The 19,755-nt window shown below is 39.3% G+C and overlaps 2 protein-coding genes across 2 annotated transcripts in view; both read right to left on the reverse strand.

Moving 5' to 3' along the window:
- LOC115822273 (trichohyalin) overlaps window positions 1–3,101 on the reverse strand; it is a 16,078-nt gene extending 12,977 nt beyond the window's left edge. Inside the window, exons 1-8 of the mRNA XM_030786022.1 lie at window positions 2,961–3,101; window positions 2,360–2,497; window positions 1,832–1,909; window positions 1,668–1,738; window positions 1,343–1,508; window positions 1,125–1,231; window positions 657–896; window positions 59–239 (exon numbers count right to left, since the gene is read on the reverse strand). Coding sequence (XP_030641882.1) covers window positions 59–239; window positions 657–896; window positions 1,125–1,231; window positions 1,343–1,508; window positions 1,668–1,738; window positions 1,832–1,909; window positions 2,360–2,497; window positions 2,961–3,101 — 1,122 coding nt within the window. The remainder of the gene's footprint in view (window positions 1–58; window positions 240–656; window positions 897–1,124; window positions 1,232–1,342; window positions 1,509–1,667; window positions 1,739–1,831; window positions 1,910–2,359; window positions 2,498–2,960) is intronic.
- Window positions 3,102–5,876: 2,775 nt separating this feature from the next.
- Window positions 5,877–19,521, reverse strand: tspearb (thrombospondin-type laminin G domain and EAR repeats b). Its single transcript, XM_030787549.1, has 12 exons — window positions 19,440–19,521; window positions 15,023–15,243; window positions 14,334–14,560; window positions 13,735–13,825; window positions 13,227–13,383; window positions 12,108–12,239; window positions 11,522–11,754; window positions 9,810–9,999; window positions 8,209–8,441; window positions 6,774–6,952; window positions 6,404–6,505; window positions 5,877–6,030 (listed from the first exon to the last, which is right to left on the reverse strand). The coding sequence occupies exons 1-12, from the start codon at window positions 19,519–19,521 to the stop codon at window positions 5,877–5,879; spliced, it is 2,001 nt and encodes a 666-aa protein (XP_030643409.1).
- Between the last annotated feature and the right edge of the window lie 234 nt (window positions 19,522–19,755).

Below are 19,755 nucleotides of genomic sequence, written 5' to 3' on the forward strand. Positions count from 1 at the left end.
ATTAATTGTGCATGAGAGTGAAAGCAATCATGAAATAAAAGCTCCCTCACTGACTCACCAGTTTCTTTATGGCTTGACAGACAGATGACAGATTTCTCTCCATCTCTTTCTGTTTCTCCCACTCCATCTCTCTCTCTCTGTCTCTCTCCAGTTCCTGCTTGTGTTTCCTGTCCTTCTCCAGTTCCCATCTCTCTCTTTCATCCTCCTGGGCTCTTAACGAGGCTGTCAGCTCTGCTATCCTGAAAGAAAGCAGAAAAGACTGAACACTCCGCTGTAATTATGGTCTCAGACTGAGTACTGGCCTAATGAGGAAGCAGTGGAAATGTTTTCTCTTTGTCACAGTGAAGGTTCTATAACAATTCTTAGGTCAGGATACTCGATTTACTTCATCATTTGCACAGACTACTGTTGTGTTTCAGTAATGAGCTGATTGTTTGCCATATAAAGTTAGATTTTGGAAGAACTTAGAGAGGATTTCAGCTATTCTTCGAAGTACACATTTCTGTGTCCACACTCACAACTCATATCAGTAGTTAGTGTACATGATTGTTTACCTGTTTTATGTTCGTCTGACATGCTTCTGTTTATCTATTGTTTGTTTACGTTTTTGTTATTGTCTATTTGCTGTTTCTCGGTGAATGAATTTTTCTGTTAACCTGTCTTGGAGTTGCTGCGTCTCTGTCTGGTGTAACGTTTTCAGGTCTGTGATTTCTTTCTCTGCCTGGTCTGACTGTAGGTCATTCAGTGAGAGAGGTCCATGAGATGAGGAGAGAGGAGGAGCTGAGGAGGGGCTGGGGTCAAGAGCAAGGCCGCCGATTGGACGAGGAGAGCTGCTACAAATGGAGAGTAAAGAGGAGGACAGACGGGAAAACTGTGCCCTCAAATCCCAGAGATCTCTGCAAGAAAAGAAAAGAAACAAAGATACGCAGGCTGATCTGATGTGTCCGTGTGTACGTTGTGTGTGCAAGTTCCAAAGTCAAAATACTGTGGAATGGGCTTAGGTATGACAGACTCAGTTAGAGGACTGAGCTGTGTGCCTACGGTTATAATTTCCACTGTGTCACACTCTGAAGGCTTGTTCTGTTCCTGTCTGAAATAGAAAAGAGCTTGTTAACTGCGCTCACTTGTCAGTTGCTGTCTTGATCGTGTGACAGTGGCGTCGGAGAGTCAAAACATGTCCCCACAGTTCCATCAGTCGAGTGTTTTCCCGTTTTATGTGACCTGTCAGATTCTGTTACAACACACACATAAACAGATTATGCAGCCAAGAGCAGTGAACACTTACACACAGAGGATTATGTTACAAAGCTGATCAAAAGGGGAAAAAAAACACATTCTTTACTTCTCTCTCTTTTTGCCATTCCATCTCCTTTTGTGCAGCATCCTCTACTGCTCTGGACCAATCTGCTGTGAGCTTTTGTAGGTCCTCCCTCAAGGTTTCATTTGCATCTGCTGATTGGCTGAGCTGACTGCGCAAGAGGGCATTGACCTCAGCAAGCCCCACCCCTCTGTTCAAATGAGCAGAGACATAAAGAAATTCAACAACAGTAAATAAAATTAAACATACCCAGTTTCAACACCATTACCACACCGACAGACGCATTAACCAAGACAGTTAGATAGACATACACACAGACAGATAGATAGGAATTGATTCTGCATCTCACCTCTGCTGTTCCTCCTCCAACCTGATGAGGGCACTCTCCATTGTATGGCTGTGCTCATCTCTGAGTGATCTCTTTAAAGCCCACAAGAAAGTGAGACTAGTTAGCTCATAAGAGATGTTAGAGAGACTCTGAGATCATATCACTGATTTCTCTCATTCTCTCACCTCTCTCCTGCGTAGCTCTGTCTCCTCTAACACCACCCGCTGTTCCAAACCCTGGCAACGAGCTCTGTATTCCACGACCTACCAGATAAACACACACACACAAATACCAAATCAAAACATGGACCAAGAGAATAAACACAACAAAACACACGTAGAATGATGTTTTGATTCAGATTTTGTTTAATATACAGTATTCATATTTTACCATTTATGTTTATTCATTTTTAACAGAGCATTAATATTTAATCATGTTTATGCCCCCGCTCTCTTTTTCAGAAGTATGGCCGCCACTTTGACTGCTTCTGTAATTCATGACATAGATTTCTAACCTGTTTGTTTGTGTAAGAGAACTAACTTAAGGAGTACTAACTTCAATTTATAATAAGTACAGAAAAGGTCTGTACTACCAAGTTCTGACATTGTTATGCAGACTGCACATGAGTGGTAGAATTCTACTTCAGTTCTGTAGTTCTTGTAGTAGATTTCTATGCTGGTTCTGTAGTGTGTCAAGACATGGTAAGTTCTAACCTTGTTCTGTAGTTTCTGTATGAGTATTGCTTGCCTGGCCTCTCTCTCTCGTCCTTCTCTAAGTCTCCTCCTCCACTCTCTCTGTTCGTCATCCATGTGAAGAGACGCAGCGAGAGACGGGTCCACCATCTGAGACAACTGAACACAACACACACAGAAAAAACAGGTGAACAGAATGTGTATATGACTGTGTTCACCCATTAAAAAGGGATCTGTTTACATAGTTGTGAGATAAACGGTTTCTTTAAGTATTTCTATATTTCTATGTCAATGAAAGGCTGACAATAGCTGGATACAAACCGCTAAGAAAAAAATCATGAACACATTATTTAACACATCTTTTAGCTATTGATAAAAAATCGTTTTCATGTCACAACAACTTCGTTTACTGCTATGTCTTTACACTCCTGCATACTACTGCTACACTGTCACTATCATCTGTCATAGCAGACACCAGGTCTAACCTGCTTTTTACATTCAAATTGACTTTGAATCAGTAGGCTAATTAAAAATGAAGTGAAACCTTTAGCACACAGGGGAGAGAGAAAAGAGTGAAAGTGTCTCAGTATTAGGGCAGGGGCTGGTTCTGCCCTCTCCTCACCCTGTCAGTCAAAGCTTGAGCTCTAGATTCAAGCTCCAGTTTTTCTGCATGACTTTCTGATAATTCATCTTGCAGGCGTGATATCTCCGCCCTCAACTCCGCCCGCTCTGCCTGCAAACTAATCAGCACCTCCGACTCCATCTTTCACAGGCTCCCATCAGCAAGGCCTGAGTGGCAAAAAAGTGACAAAATATTAATATTTATAATTTTTTTATTGTCAAAGCATGAAGGTTGCATGTGATACTTCGGCTATTCGGTGTGTCATGTTATTTACCCTTTATCAGTACAGAATCTCTAGAACACAAGAACCCACAACTGAATATCAAGACAACAACGGATCAAACACACCTCTACATGATGCTGATGCTGTGTTTGATCCGTTATTTTCAAGGAATATTTAAAACCAAACATTTAATCATCATCGTTGTCGTCGTCGTCGTCATCATCATCATCATCATCATCGCCATCATCAGAACGATTAAAAATGCAATCCTTGAAGTTAGGGAGGATGTAGTGGGTTAGCTATTGAGCCAACTGTCATTCTTTTTTAAACCAGTTCAATAACATTAGGGTTTACTGACGGTTTAATACATTTGAAAACACATTACTTACATGTCATAAGTAGATCCTGCAAAGCGTATGACCAGCATGAATCAATGTGTGTTTCATTTAACCGACAAGAGCACTACCACGGAACTTATTACTTTGTTTACAAACAATGATAAGGCTGATCTTCACGTCAGAACCCCTTGCCAAATCCGAGCAGGTTTCAGAGGTGAAACAAATCCATGCCTACCTCTATAAACAGCAGGTTTCAGTCTGATCCGTTATGGCTGAGATAATACGCCTGAAATCGAAATTGGAGGCGCCGTAAACATTTTGCTCTCTACTTTCTTCCCTTCTTTGGATGGCAACCGGATTTCAAGGAGCAAACCTCGCGGGTTAGCAAATTTTACAGAATAACAGAGCGATGCGTACTTGTGGTGGACAGCGCCACACTGTGGGTCGGAGTAAGAATATTGTTCAATTTCTGTCTGCTTATTTTGATTGTAATTCTCCGTCGGATGAGACGCTTTTGATATTCAGTCTAAACTTTTAATTGTCCTGAAATGGCTATAAATTGAACACAAACTCAGAAGTAGTTTGACATTTGGAGACCATAGCCTTCAATATAGGCAGCTGTGCAAGACCAAATACTGGGTCGCACCTGGACCACTACGTAGTGTGTTGATTTTCTTTTCAAGAGATTTTATAACCTTCATGTTAATGCTGTCGAAAAGAAAGGACAATGTGCTAAATGTAAGGACAGAAAAGAAAACTTTTATTGAGGAAAAACGCTGTGGCACTTACATATCAACCCAAGGTGACCACAGTATATTACGAGTATAAGTTACTTATCAGAGGGAAGTAGTCAATTTGAACGGTGTATCAATGCAGAGAAAATTGGCCAGTGTTCTCTAAATGAGAAATTTCTAAATCTCGCGGTAGGAGTTTATGTGGGCTAATGCACTCTCATACAAGAGTTAAATAAACAGTCTCGCAGGCGATTGTCTGGACAGGAATTAAGTCTAGCCATGGACTAAATTTGACTTTTAATTGGTATCGTCCGTTGAAAATTGTTTCCAGTCCTAAACCAAGTTTAATCTTTGTACACCGAGCTTCACTCTTAATTTAACACTTCCACTGTAAAATTAACTCTGGCCAAACTGCCGTTTATTTGCGACAAATTTACTGCTGAAAACCACTACACTCGCATTAACATTTAGCATAATAGTATCGAAACTAAAGACTGTCATGACGATGAAATAAAATTTAACTCTTCAGTGAATGCGATTCATATCAGTAACATTGTCTATACCCTTAGATTGGGTTAAAGCTTTAATTCTGGTCTTATTTTTCATGCTTTTCTTACATACGTTTAACTGAGCTGCTATAATATTAGGCATCCAGGAAAACTGCACACATGACCGGCTTCGGACATTTGTAGTTTAAAGTGACGAAACTGATATGTCATTGTCAAAAGGTAAATAAATGCTACATCTTGGTTTTGGATTGTCTCCATTCTTTCAGTTGCTGGATAGCTGCCAATATACTGTATTTCATAAATGTACACTATACTTAAAAGTAATGTGATTACAACCAAAATGTATTAATACACTGTTTGCAAATAAATTCTATATTCTATATTTAGTTGTTTGAGGCTTTGGTCTTTATTATAATATGATGATAACATTATATATTTTTTTTCCCTCTCTGCTGAGGCTCAGAGTGACTTAAAAGGTTTCAGCCCAGACATCAGAGCATCTTTTTACTGGGCTTTATTCCTTAACAACTAAGACATAAGCACTCTTTTACAAAGCTATCCATCCACTGTAGATCCTTCAGAAATCTGTGTAGGAGTTCATGCAGTAGGCAGAACATTAAATATGAGGTTAGCGTGCATGTGCATCATGTTATGCTTAGAGTCACTGGTCCTGCTGTAATGAATCTGATTGGTTAAATCTTCAAATCTTCTCTGAACAGTTGATTGGCTTATCCTCCAAAGTTCCTGCTCAGCACATTTAGAATGTGTCTTCATTGTTTCAGTCATGTCCTACCACACATCAAGTCTGCAAATGCTGATATCATAGAGTATAAAATGTCCTTGAAATTGCACATTTGATTTTCAAGTGACTTTACATTCTGTTGACATCCAAACAGTTATGGTTACAGGTGAGACTCTGTTTCTCGCAAATGCTGGTGAGTGTGGAGTAAATAAACAAGAAAAATATGTTTGTATGGTCCTCATTTACACTCCTTGAGTTAATTTGACGGTAATTAAAATGTCTGCATGCTTTTTTCTGAGATCCAGCCCCAGGTTGTTGTTGTTGTTGTTGTTGTTTTTCTCAGGCTGTAGCGCATGTGGTTGGTGGTGATTTAATAAGTCTTTAATTTGAAGATTTTGGAGAGTGGCACTGTGGCGCTGGAGTAGATGAGGTAAGAGCCTTCAGTCGTGTTAAAGAATTCCCAGTCTCTGCAGCCAATGGTTGGCAGTCTGTGCACTGGAACAAACCCTTCATACCCCTGCCACCTGCAAAATGAGCAACCGCAATTGGAAAAGACACCCTTTATACATAAAACACCTAAACACACAGCTTCTGATGCCTTAACATATTTTTCATGCAATATTCGCACAATGTTCAATTCAATATTTTTATGTACTCGCTCTTGACCGTAGCCTTTGTTATGCAATTTATAATGCTCCATTCATTTAAATGTGTGTCTACACTATACTTATTTTTCATAATACCAGGCTTAACAGGTGGGTATATTTGTTTATTTAACATTTAGAGCAATTTCAGCAGTGTTGTTTGGTGTAGTTTTGGATTCTATATATACCTTTTACCCTCGCAAGCCGACTCTCTGATTTTCTGTTTACTACAACAGAAGGCTGGAGTTCTCACCTGTATATAACACTGTTCTGTGAGTAAGAGTTTCCATCATAGGAATTCGCCACCACCAGAAACTTCTCATCTCCAACAGTGAAGAACTCCCAGTCCACAGCACTAAACGGCAAACAAACCCACAAAGGAACAGAATGACAGAGTAACATCCATCAGTGCATGTTATCTTCCCTCAGGGAGAAGAGTTACCAGTCTCACATCTATGCAGGACTTTCAAATCCAGAAGGCGATTCATACCAGCAGCGTAAGGCAAGCAGCGTGACGTTGTGTTGTCACTGATCTCTTGCATTAAGATTCTATGCCATTAAAGGTCTGTGTGGGGTTTCTTTGCTTCCAGATGTTAGACTGAGACTAACCTATTGTGACTCACCTGTTGGTTAAGATGTCCTGAAATTTGATGAAGGTCTTAGAAGTCATATCCAGTTCATAAATTGTGGAGTTGATGGTGTGTAGGTTAGGTCCTCTCTCACTTAACATCTGACCATTGGCCACAGCCAGAAAAAACCTGGACTCAATCTGAAACATCTCCCAATCAGTCGCACCAGCCGTCTGAAAAGGAAAACTTTTTTTTGTTTTGTTTTTCTTTTTCAAACCACTGTCAAAAAACAACAATAAAATACTTAGTTGATCAGAAGTGACACCTCCTCTTTCTGAAAAGGGCCTTTCAATAGCATTCTCCCAAAAGCTGGTTCACTATTTACATATAATTGTATAATAATCAACCAGCTGGTTCAAAGGATCTTTATGTTCTTCTTAAAAGTGAATGGTGCCATGTCCAGTGGGGATTACTTAAATACAGAGTTAGAGAATATGAGATATTCCACATACTGTAATTCACATATAAGGCAAAGTGCTGTAAACACATTCACAAAGTTCTGGCAGGTGCTTGATATAGAATAACAGATATATTGAAAAGAGAACTAATTCTGCACACTGTTTAAGTTGTGTACAAGTGTACATTTACAGAGGGGTAAAAACATGAAACAGTGTCTGACATTTAATGTTAAATGCTGATTTATCTTTGCCTGTTGAATAGATTATGTGAGAAACAGATGTGTCAAACAAGGTGTGTGACTGTAGACAAAGGAGAGGTCTCTGCAGAAACAGATCTCTATTGGCAGGTCAGATTGTCATACCTGAGTTTCAGTGCACTATACACCAATTTGTCATTCGAAAAAATCTTTTTACAATCCAAACTTTCCGGCAGTCTCTAATTAACCAGAGGCTCATCACACCATCATCTCACCATCACACCATCAATAAGACCTTCCACCTCAGCTTTCATTTTTAATTATACCACTGCTAACTCATATTGTGTAATCTTTGTATAAGTAATTGCACACTGTGGTCTTTCAGCTGAACGTAATTGACTGGAGAGCCATTGACTGTGGTGAATTGGAACAGCTCAGTGAATTGGAGACCATGAAAGCATTTAGTGAACATTTCTCTGAAAGTGATTGGGGCTGGATGCAGGGGCCAAAGATAATCCATTACTTGATGCAGAGATGCAAGTGCTTTAGAGTTCATCAGGCATTAATATTTTAATATTATTTATATGTGTGTGTGTGTGTGTGTGTGTGTGTGTGTGTGTGTGTGTGTGTGTGTGTGTGTGTGTGTGTGTGAGATTTTGATTTTTTTTTTTTTCACAGTTTGTAGTGTCCTGACAGCATACATACGAGTGACACTATTTTTCTTTAACCACTTCTTCAATATCCATGTGATTGAAGGCCAATTGATACAAGTTTTACTAATTTGTTAGGAAGAGAACTAACCAAATGTTACACAAATTAACAGAAATTACTCACCATAATGAACTGGAAAGGATGGAACATTCCATTTAGCCAAATGTAAATGGTGGAGTTGATGTATGTGGACAGTCCATTGAAAGTGTTTGCCACTGCTAAGAAGTAATAGGGCCCAACAGTGAAGAACTCCCAGTCATATGCTCCTGATGTCTGGATGGTTTGGTTGACCTCAAAAATCTTGGTCCCTGGATTCCACTTGTAGATCACACTGTCGATATTGTGGCTGTTATCTTCTGAAAGAAGGTTAAGAAGGGGGCTTAAGCAGCAGCGTCTACCACCTGCTGGTGGAATAGGGCTGATTTGTACCATCTGAAGACACAACATTTATATTGGTGCAGACATAACATATTGGGGACTTTGATTCACCTGGCTTCAGCTCCCCCTTCCACCCCCCTTTTGTGTCACATGCATGGCCCCCTCCCCAAGTGCCTCTGCTTTCATGTTTGTGTGTGTGCGTGTGTGTGCATGTGTCACATGCACCCCCCCTTCCTAAGTGTCTCTGCTTTCATGCTTGTGTGTGTGTGTGTGTATGTGTGTGTGTGTGTGTTTGTCTGTGTGGATAGTCTTTGGTTTTAGCAGCAGGTGTGACAGGTGCACTCAAGATGGTTAGCGGCTATGAAAATCTTTCCTTTATTCTCACTGTTCTCAGCTTTGATCCATGGGATTGGAACACAACTTTAGAGTTTCTTCACGCTTCACAGGTGCACTCATGTACACACACACACACACGCATGCACACACACACACACACACACACACACACACAAACACACGCGCGCACACACACACAGGATGCCAAGAGTTAGATCAGAGTTAGTTATGTTAAATCAAAGTGACGCATGTAACACCATGCAGTTCTATGTCTGACAGATCTTAAAAAAAAAAAAAAGGTAGGAGATAGAACTGTCTCTGTGTGAGGGATCTCAGAGACATGGACTCAAATGGGGAAGTAGCATATTTGAACCTGGAAGAGAATTTTCATATCAATATGTAAATAGGATATTCTTATTAAGATATTAAGATATTTTATTTATTCACGTTTGTCTTCTTACCTTGAATTCATCATTGGTATTATCAGAAGTTAGAGTTTAAATAACTTGTGTCGTGGGGTTGTGTACTCCTAGCTGAAATGATGGTAATGCTAACATGCTGAAACTCAGCTATAACATGTAATCAATAGAGTTTAAAATAAGAGCACAGGGTGTCTGTCTGTGTATGTATGTGTGTGTGTGTGTGTGTGTGTATGTGCGCATGCATGTGTGGGTTGGGAGGTGGGGGGTTACTTGGCAAACCTGCCGGTTGATAATATGACTCTCTGATCATTTATATGAAGTCACACTTAAGGTACAGTGTTTTTTGTTTTTTTTTCAAAATAGATAGATAGATAGATAGATAGATAGATAGATAGATAGATAGATAGATTATTAATATTAAATATACTTTAAAATCCAGTGCTAATGTATTGTAGCAGAATAAAGTGTGTGTGTACATATATATATATCAGTATAGTAATGTATGACAGAAAGAGAAGCTGTGAAAAGAAAAGTTGTCATATAATATAACCTGATATGTTTCTTAATGGATCTCACAGAAACATATACCTCGTCTGTGATTGGCCACTGCTAGGAAGGTATCGCCCTGTATGTGGAAGGCCTCCCAGTCACGTGCACTGTGCGTGTGGATGGTCTGATAAGGGAGAAATTTCTGCTGTCTGGGGCTCCATTTATAAATGACAGACAGCTCTTGCTTCCCTTCTCTCTTACTCCTAGAGTTTGCGACCACCAGGAATCTCTAATAAAAACAAAATAGCTTTAGAGTTCCTCTTGCCTGAGTAGAATATTCAGCCTTGCAGTTGTGTTTTTGTCGGCATAATGTGAAATGCAATTCATTATATTCATTATAAATGACAAAAAATGTTTTCAGTATATAAACTTTGTATTGTTTGTTTATTCATGCTATAAAATTGGATCATTGTTAAGTTTCTCAATGCCATTGCGCCAGCTGTCCAGAGACAGTAAAACATTGATAGTTTATAGGTATTTCTGGGACAGTTGAGAAATTTTCATAGATATTGTTAAATAAACATATAAGTACCAACAAGTGCTTTAAGCTTCTGAACTGAAGGAATACTGCTTATAATCCTGTAGCTACTAATGCAAGTCAGTTCTTAGTGGGTCTTGTTTGTACTGCTCTGAGAGCCTAATGATTTAGCTTGTAATAAGACAGAACAAAACTAACATAATATTTTCAGATCAAAGTAGATTTTTATTTTTAAATTAACACACTTTTATTCCTTCACATCCTAACTGATTTTAAAGTGTAGTTAACTGAGACAGTAAAAAAAAAAACTTTTTTTGATCTGCACAAAGCTTCTATTTTCAACTGTGTCATGTTTAGATACACATCAGCATTGATTCTCACTTTCTTACACGTTCACAGTAGGGTTTTACTGCCTCATTTCACATCAAAATGTAACGCACACTTTGATGTATCAGACTAAAAGAAACCCACACAAAAACATGACGATAATTACAGTGCAGGTACGGACAGAGACTGAGCAAGCCCTCCAAATGTGTCCCTCTCTCTCTCTCTCTCTCTCTCTCAGCTGTAATTATGATAAAGTTACCCAACAAAGTGAACAGGAGATGGTGGTCATAAATGAAAGGCAACATCAGAAAAAATTAATTTCTGTGATTATAAATGTCTGATATATGACATTATCATATAAACGTTAACATTTTCAAACCCCTCCTTTTTCTAAACCACATGAAACAGTTCCATCTCCCGCTGTGCAAGAGTGGATAGCTATAGCTAGCATCAAAAGGGCTTTCTTACAGTAGGCCATTCTTACCGCTGAGTTAAACAATGTTCTCCTTCTTGTACACTGGCCTGGCTTTAGCCCCTGTCTGGGGTTCAGGCTCTAATTTGTTCCCTAGCCTCAATAGTCTTTGCTAATCCAGCTCCAGAACAAGACCACGTTAACGCAGGGCTGAAATCAGTGTCCTGGGACATGAGAGACTTTGTTAAACTCTTTGTTAAAGGACATTTTTAGATCTGGTTTAAGATGCCAAGTATGAAAAGTGAAAAGCCCTGAAATGGGGCCACTACACTCTACTTTATAAACCACCTGTTGAATGAGTGAGGCAGAAGAGACTTATCTACCCTCATCCCTATCGTCAATGATTATAAAATGTTATAACTATAAAACCGAACAGAAGTGAACCCAGATCAAATCAGACCAAATGCAATCGAAGCAAATTCAAATGAAATCAAACAAAGGTTAACCAAACATAAATGAATTAGGAGGACACACCTTTTTACCCACTGTGAAGAATTTCCAGGCCTGTGCATCATAAGTGCTTAAATTCTGATACAGCTTAAACTTGCCATCAGTCCATTTATAAATGCCCGAACCGGGTCTGGAGTCTCGGTTAGCAGCCGCCACAAACAGACCCACAGACGGGATCTGGAACACCTCCATGTCAAAGGTCTCAGAGTTAGTGAACAGGTCCTGGTAATCCTCAACATAATCCAGCCTCTTTTTCTCTGTGGATGACAGAAGAGAAATGTTACACAGAGAGACACTGTAAAAGAATAAAAATAAATAAAGAGATAAAAGACTGGTGTGAGTGAATGAATGAGTCATTTATTGGTGGCTGTCTCTGTTCCGCCTTAAAATGGATTTACTCATGATCTCATACAGTGTGCCTTAAAACACACTATCCCATGTCTGTGTGAGTCATGTGACTGTGGTGTGTGATGGTGTGGATGTATTGGCCATGGGTGATCAGAAATGTGCGTTCTGAGTTCGTTTCTGCTGTGTTAAGTAGTGTGTGTGTGTGTGTGTGCGTGTGTGTGTGTGTGTGTGTGCATGCGCACAGGTATCTGAGTGCGTGTACCTTGCAGCAGGGGGATCCACATATGTCCGTCACACAGGGACAACTCTGGTGTGTGTGTGTTAAACCAAAGCTGGCCCTCCTCAGCACTGCCACAAGGGGGCCTGTAGCCTTGAGTCACCCGAACCTCAGCCTCTGTACTCACACACACACATACACACACACACACACACACACACACACACACACACAAAAACTCAGTATCAAGAGGCATGATGAAGGAGGTCTTTAAAAAGTGATTAAATTACGGAGTAATATAGCATTGAATTCTTCAGTACCATTGTATTTATCAATATCAATAACTGGAAACATCACTTGGATTGACTATAGGCTAATATTATGAATGCTCTCGTACTGAAGTACCATGTTACTCTAGTTGGTTCAGCTCCAAGTTTAAAATACAGGAGAGGTTACTGTTCTGTCAAAATTGTTGGCATCACTGCCAGACCGCAAAGAAACATTTAGGATGACAAGGTTTTTTTTTTCTTGTCTAAATATGTTCGTTCACAGTAGCTATCAATTCAAGTGTTTTTCTTGGATTTGGTCAAAGACAATGAAATTATTTTCTAGCTAACTTCCCAAACTGGGGTTGCAACAGCTCGGCTGGACTGTCAAAATCAGACATCTTATTTCATCTTTCAACACAGCTCTCATTCTCTCTTTCTCCCTCTCTCTGAACTTTCAGAGATCACACCTGTCTTTGCCTCAGTGTTATGACTAAGGTAAAGTTACAGTTTTCACAACACAATCACAGAGCAGTGTTTACACACCACATGCCCACAGACAGGCTTATCATAAAGTAGTCTTCGGTCAAACCTCAGGAAAGCTGAGGTTACAGGGCCCAATACACAGGACCACAGGAAATTAGCCAATCTGTCTATCCAGCTAGCTAGCTAGCTATCTAGTTACCATGTTACCACTGAAGACAAAACTTTAAGACAGACAGCTGAGTTTATGGGTTTACAATTTGGTTCTACGTAGTGCATTTTAAGACTTTCATAAAAATTTTTCCTTAACATTCCTTCCAATTTATACATTTTTTTAAGACAACTTCTTTTGGCCATGGTTTATATGGTTGTTGTTGTTATTGTTTTTGTTTTTTTAATTCTTGTCTGTTCTCACCGTAGGGGTAGAAAGGGAGCTGATTGGTTGGAGGTTTGACTGGCAGGTGAAGCAGTACAGGGGGAATTGAGAAAACAGCCAATTGTGGCTTCAAGGAGGGGCATATGTGTGGGGTTGCATCAGAGCCTGGTAGCAGAACCAGCTGTCTCATTAGACCCTGCCAAAGAGAGAGTAAAATGCCCACAAAGCGTTTCCTTTTTCAGGATACTTCATAGCAAATTTGAGTGTTCATTTCCAGTGAAAAATTTCCTAACACTTTTGTGTTCAGTTAGCAGCTGTTCTCATTTCTCACCACCTATACTGTTACAATTATTCATGAGATGATAATGTTCTTGTTGAGTGTTCTTGTAACCAATCTTTATATTGAAGAGCGTGGATTACGTACACAATAAAATTTCTTATATAATCTATAATTACACTCTTAGAGTTCCTATAACACTGGAGACTTTGGTGTGTGTACATTCATTGTAAAGAACCATATGTACAGTGGGTTGAAGAGAAATCTCACAGAAAACAAGCCTTTCCACCTTCTCCGACTTCCAATAAAAAATCTAGAACCTTTGGTGGAGAGATCGGAAGGGAATGGGTCCTCGTTACGCCTGGGTGCAAGAAAACAGAAAACATTGGCATTCAACAACTTTACGGATGAAGTGACATCACGTAATGTACATTCATCAGCATCTACGGAAACAGACTGGATTTATCCAGTCTTTCAAATGTGACATGTCAAAACCACCGTTTACAGACAAAGGGTTATTTAGATTTCCACTACAACAGAATCTAAAGCACAGGAACATTTGCACAGCAAATTTACCTGTGTTCAATGAAGTCTAAGTGTGTTCATTTTCACATTCTTTCAGTGTGTATAAAATCCCCACTCACCATTTAAAAACAGTCATTAAACCACTTGGAAACAATGTATGCTCAGAAGTACTTGTTGTAATATGGGTGTTAGTGGAAGTAAGTAACTCTGAAATGTAGTCTACACAATACAAGAGAATTTCACACTTGAAAATTGATACTTGCAAATTTTCTGTGAATTGGAAAATTGATACTTGCAAATTTTCTGTGAATTGGATGTCAGTTAAATTGCACAGAGTGACTCACAGTTCAAGGGGCATGCTGCAGTCCACAGTGAGGATGGTGTAAATTCCTGTCACTGCCAATACCACTGTGTGCCAGCTCCCATCTGCTAACCCCACAGATCTGAAAGAGATGCGTTTATTGCCCCTGGAGCCTGATCGCAGGAAGTGGAGTTTGTTATAGGACAGACGAAGGCCAAGCAGGAGGGTGTCGGAGTCCTCGTCCAGCAAAGAGAACACATACTCCTCTCTCTGTAAAACACAGACAGAAAAGTCAAAACAAACGCAAGCTCCTCTGTTCACAGGACCAGGACAGAAACCTCTTCACACATGCATGCACACACACATGCGCACACAAGCTAACACACACACACACACACACGCATCCGCGCGTGCGCACGCACTCACACACATACACACACATGCACGCACACACACACACACACTCAGTGACAGGGGGAATAATGAAGGATGCATTGTGATGAAGTGCAAAGAGCTGTTGAACCTGAAATTCTGTGGTCTCCAGTCTCTTTCTCCTTACCACTACACCACTACCACTGGTTGCTTAACTTTTTTTTTTCTTTTGAGTGATCAGAAACCTGAAGTATCTTATGTTTCCATAATTTTCTCTCTCACCCTCTCTCCCTCTCTCCCTTTCTCTCTCTCTCTCTCTCTCTCTCTCTCTCTCTCTCTCTCTCTCTCTTTCTCTCTCACCTCTGGTGGCAAGCGTGAGCTTTTAAGTGTGAGTACAATGGAGAACTCGGCAGGGAAGAGATGACAGTTGGTGAAGATCTGGGATGATGGGAAGCTGAGAGCTACTGGGGAGGTGGAGAACTGGAGCCCTCGCGCCCCCCCTGACTGAACCATTCTCACCCCACTCACTGGCTCCCCACTCACAGGAAGTACCCGCAACAGGAAATCAATCGGTAGAAGATCTATGGGTGTAAACAGACACAAACCATTGGAAAATACTCAATAACCTTTCAGTCAAAAGACATCAGATGACAGAGTCACTCTTCACTCATGGGTAGTCACAGTAACGGGACTGGACTCAAGAGTGAGATGGAAGGATTTAAAATGAAATTAACTTCCTGAATCAAGAAAAGTGTGAAGAAACGAAAACCAAAGTCATTAGGCTTCATTCATGAAAGAGTCTGAATATGATTTATGAGTGATGATATCTTATGTGTGATAGAAAAATACTGTGACAAGTTGGCACATTTTTCCACATTTCCATTCAGCAGGGGAAAATGATATCAGTGAAAATGGGGGAGTGTACAAAGCAGCAGAGGTGAGCAAAGATAATCTTTAAATAAAAATGTATTTATTTGAGATGACGGAGACTGACTAGCTACTGCTTTCTGCTGTATTAACACAGTAATTTATGGTGTTACAGCTCTAAGTAATATCGCACCTCTGCACAACCATTTAACAACAACATTACAAATTATACATTAGTGTGTGGTTCTCTAGATTAGGTTTAGTCCAGGACTGAAAAAGATATTTAGTGGATAACGATCAGTAACAGTACCATTTAGTTTACCAGTAGGCTTAAGCATGAAGCAGGGCTTTCAAAGACCATTAAAATTAACAGGCAATGCTGAGGGTATTTACTCTCCTGTAAACCATTAAACTTAACAGGCAATGCTGAGGGTATTTGCTCTCCTGTAAAACTGTGAAAATGGCAAAAGCCACAGCAGCACTCATCTAAAACCAAACAACATCATCAGTCTTATCTTCAGATAACAAGGATACAGTTTCACATTAGGATTTAAATAATCTAGGCTGGTATCCAGAATGCTGGCTAGTGGTTGCTTTCAGGTGCAGGGTAAAATACATGGGGTTTTGTTTATGAAGGATTGCGGGTCAAAGGGGAAGAGCCACTGTTTTGTTTTGATTCACTTCAGTAAATCGGAGAGAGAGAAGTGGCATGAGAGAGAAAATCACACGGATCACATTTCAAAGACACAGGAGGTTCGGGGCTGAGTTATACTGGTGTGTTTTGAAAAGCCAGGAGTTCTTGTGAAAATACTTCGTCTTTTGATAATAGTTCAGAAATGAAAAAAACAAAAAAAATCCAAATGCTGTTTAAACAGCAAGTGATCATTTCTCACGATGCAAATATAATTACTATGGAAAGTGACAGAAAAGATATTTCTGTTGTCATATCTCAGACAAAAATGAGAACGGAACACAAAGACTTCAAAAACATTTAAAAAAAATATATATGTATATGGAATGAGTTTGTATGCTTTTGGAAGCTGGGGAAAACCATCTAGGTATGCCAGATATGCTAGCCGACGAATTTTGAAAGAACATATATTTACACCCCGGGCAGCTATCACTCTCTTGATCTCTCTCTTGACAAATTGCTAATGTTTTGCCTGATATCCCAAATGGGACAAGTTTCTGCCTGTATCTGAAATCACATCTATCAACTTCAAGTACCCTAAACATCTATACCGCCATTTACGACTGTGTCCAAGGTCTTAAGGTAAAATCCTACTGTAAAGTATCTCTCCAACAAGTTTTTTGTGAGCTTTATAAACAATGATGAGGAGTACATATTTTGTAACAGTGGACTTGAAACATTTGTTCTAAAGTTGTACTTGCTCTAAAGTTGTATAAGTTGTATTAATAGCTTTGGGTGTAAATGATTATATGAAAAAAAAGATTTATATTTTTGTATAACACATAATGTAATTCACATTAACTGTAAAGATATTCCATAACAATTCCTCAAAATATAACGCAGACAGGCGTAGTCTTAAGAACAGTGTCATGCATTAATAACTACCTCTCATACCTGTTAGTGAAACCCACCATTGAATCACCAGTATAATTGGCTCACACAATCATTTCAGGCACTATAAATCTTACAACAGTGTGGTCTAAAAAGCATGTTTCTCAACCAGTTCACAATGAAAGGAATAGGCTACCTCTCAAACAACTGATAACTGTGTTTGTGTGTGTTCAGCCACAAACAGAATATCAACATACTGTAGGTACGATAACTACCAACCACCTGGGAATGTTAACATGCCCAGAAGCACTGCGGCTCTTTTTCTGAAGTTGAATTTTCTGATAAAGAAACAAAATCGATATCTTTAGTCATTTGACTGAATACCAAATGACATTGTATGTTATGTTAAAAAAAAAGTGATAATATTGTGTAACCTCTTACTGTTCTTGGAGCGGTGTTGATTTGTCGATGCATTGCCAGTGAGGTCTTTAGCGACATGTGACAGAGACATCTAGGGGAAATTGGAATCATCACTTCTGTGTCATCACTGGAGTTATCATTACTGTGACCAGTGTTTAACTTGTTGGATAACTTATTCCATGGGACAGATAACAGAGCTGACAGATTTCAGAAAGGTGTTTTATAGTTTATAGATTATTAGATAATTATTAGATTACTAGATTCTTAGAAGAGACAATTCAAGTTTCAAATATCATGCCACCTCAGTGAACTTGTCCTGAACACACCAGTTAAATGACATGAAACCTTTGAAAGTGTAGACTGAACAAAGCACACAAATCCAGTGGCATCTACGGTGGTGTTATATAATGCCATGAATATTTGCACTGCGGGGGTGTACCATTAACTTGCATTGTGTGGCATGTGGAACAGGGAATCTCACATTTTCATCTGTGTTATTATTCGGGCTAGGACAGACTACTTTTCAGACCTTGGGAACAGCGCGCAGCAACTTCACAAACACAGCTAATAACATGTCTTGGAGCTACGATTCTATACAGCTGGTACGTGACAATGTCTGTAACCACACTGAACTGAATAGCTTTGAACTGAACTGAATTGACCAGATTAGTTTGAACAGATCTGATGAGAATCACATTGAATCCAATTGATCTAAATTGCACTGCATACTTCTTTAAACCCTTGTGCACATTGTGTACATTATACCTTGTGGGCAAGCATGTGTCACATGTATGGTGAATTGGTAATAATACAGATTGTAGACAAGTAAATACAATGTAATTATTTGTGTTTAAATGTAATAAACCACTGGAATAAAAAGAAAAGTACATGGTTATGAGACACAAGTTAAATAGGGACCAGCAAACAGTCTTTAATACCAACACAATACAAATTTGGAGTTTATTTGCGCAAACACATTATATGTTTGTATCAGGAATGAAATCTAGTCATTGGCTGTAGAACTTTCAGGACCAGACAGACAGTGGCTTCAAGTTTTCCCAGGGTGTTTTGTTGCTGTTAAAAGGTCAGCAGCCACAATCATTTATTACTGGTGATTATTTTCATTACCTCTATAATAATGAAAATGAGTTGTCAGCCTCCAAAATGTACATTAAGCTCATAAATAAAGTTAACACTATATGCCCTGTGATCCCATGTGTAATCCCATATTTGCACTCTCAGGTTCCTGATCGCCTTACCTGTTACAAAATAATCTATTTTGTTTGTGTGTTGTATGTTGGTCTAGTTAAAAGTGCCTGCTAAGTGAATAACTGTAAATGTAATCTCTAGTGTGTTAACAATGTCTTAATCCTGCAGATTACGTGAGAGATAGAAGGGGATTCTAAACGCCTTAATTTGACTGTTTTGGAAAAACAAAACTTCAACTATAACCATGTCTAAATAGTTTACCGAACTTAAAAACTCATAATCCTGAGTAATTTGGTTTTAAAGTGCAGAATAATTACAAAGCTAGCTTGGAGAATCCAGGAGCTTGTTTGACAGTTAACAGATGATGGAACGAGTTTTGACTTGCTCTATAATGAAACACTTTGCCTTCTGTGTTTAAAAAAAAAGCTAAATAGATTAAAACCTTTTCAGCAGCACTGATACAGCGTTCATACTTATTTTTTTCTGTCTCTAAAATGTTAATTTGTTATTTATTAAATATTAATTAATACATATTAATCGCATCCCCAGAAATTGTAATAAATCCATTGCCCATTAGTGAAATATGTGGGACTTCTTTACTTTTACAGATCCTTTTCGTTAACTAGTTGACACAAATTAGTAAAGAAAAAATGATATCAGGCACAACATAGCTGTACTGGGACAATGCCAAAGCTACGAGTAACAGTTTGAACTAAATGAATAAAAAGAAAAACAGAGACAGGTGAGAGACATCCTTACCTGTGCACGGTTCCCATGGTCCAGTGTGAGTGTAGGTGATGGCAGAGAGCAGGATCACACACACCAACAGGAGCTCAGACATCAGGGGAGTTTCTTACACTGCTCCATTCACACACAATCAGAACAGGACTGGTCCAAACCTGATCCAAAAACCCTTCATACCATCCCAGCCTCCAGTCCTCTGTCACGCAAGGCAACACTCAGCAGAATTTCCTCACGCTTGATCCAAAGGATGGGTAGATCTCCACAGAAGACAAGGCATCACTGGTGGAAATGTTTGCTTTGAATGGAAATACCTAATATTTGACCAAAAGGC

This window comes from Chanos chanos, chromosome 10 (genome assembly GCF_902362185.1).
Source record: "Chanos chanos chromosome 10, fChaCha1.1, whole genome shotgun sequence".
In the NCBI taxonomy this organism is placed as follows: domain Eukaryota; kingdom Metazoa; phylum Chordata; class Actinopteri; order Gonorynchiformes; family Chanidae; genus Chanos; species Chanos chanos.

Excerpts from the sequence above, each read along its gene's own strand:
- tspearb (XM_030787549.1), bottom strand. The coding sequence starts at position 19,521 with ATGTCTGAGCTCCTGTTGGTGTGTGTGATCCTGCTCTCTGCCATCACC. Across the intron at positions 11,755-12,107 it reads GTGGATCCCCCTGCTGCAAG|AGAAAAAGAGGCTGGATTAT; the intron begins GTACACGCACTC and ends TGTCATCCACAG. Across the intron at positions 8,442-9,809 it reads AGTGGCCAATCACAGACGAG|AAGATAACAGCCACAATATC; the intron begins GTATATGTTTCT and ends ACCTTCTTTCAG.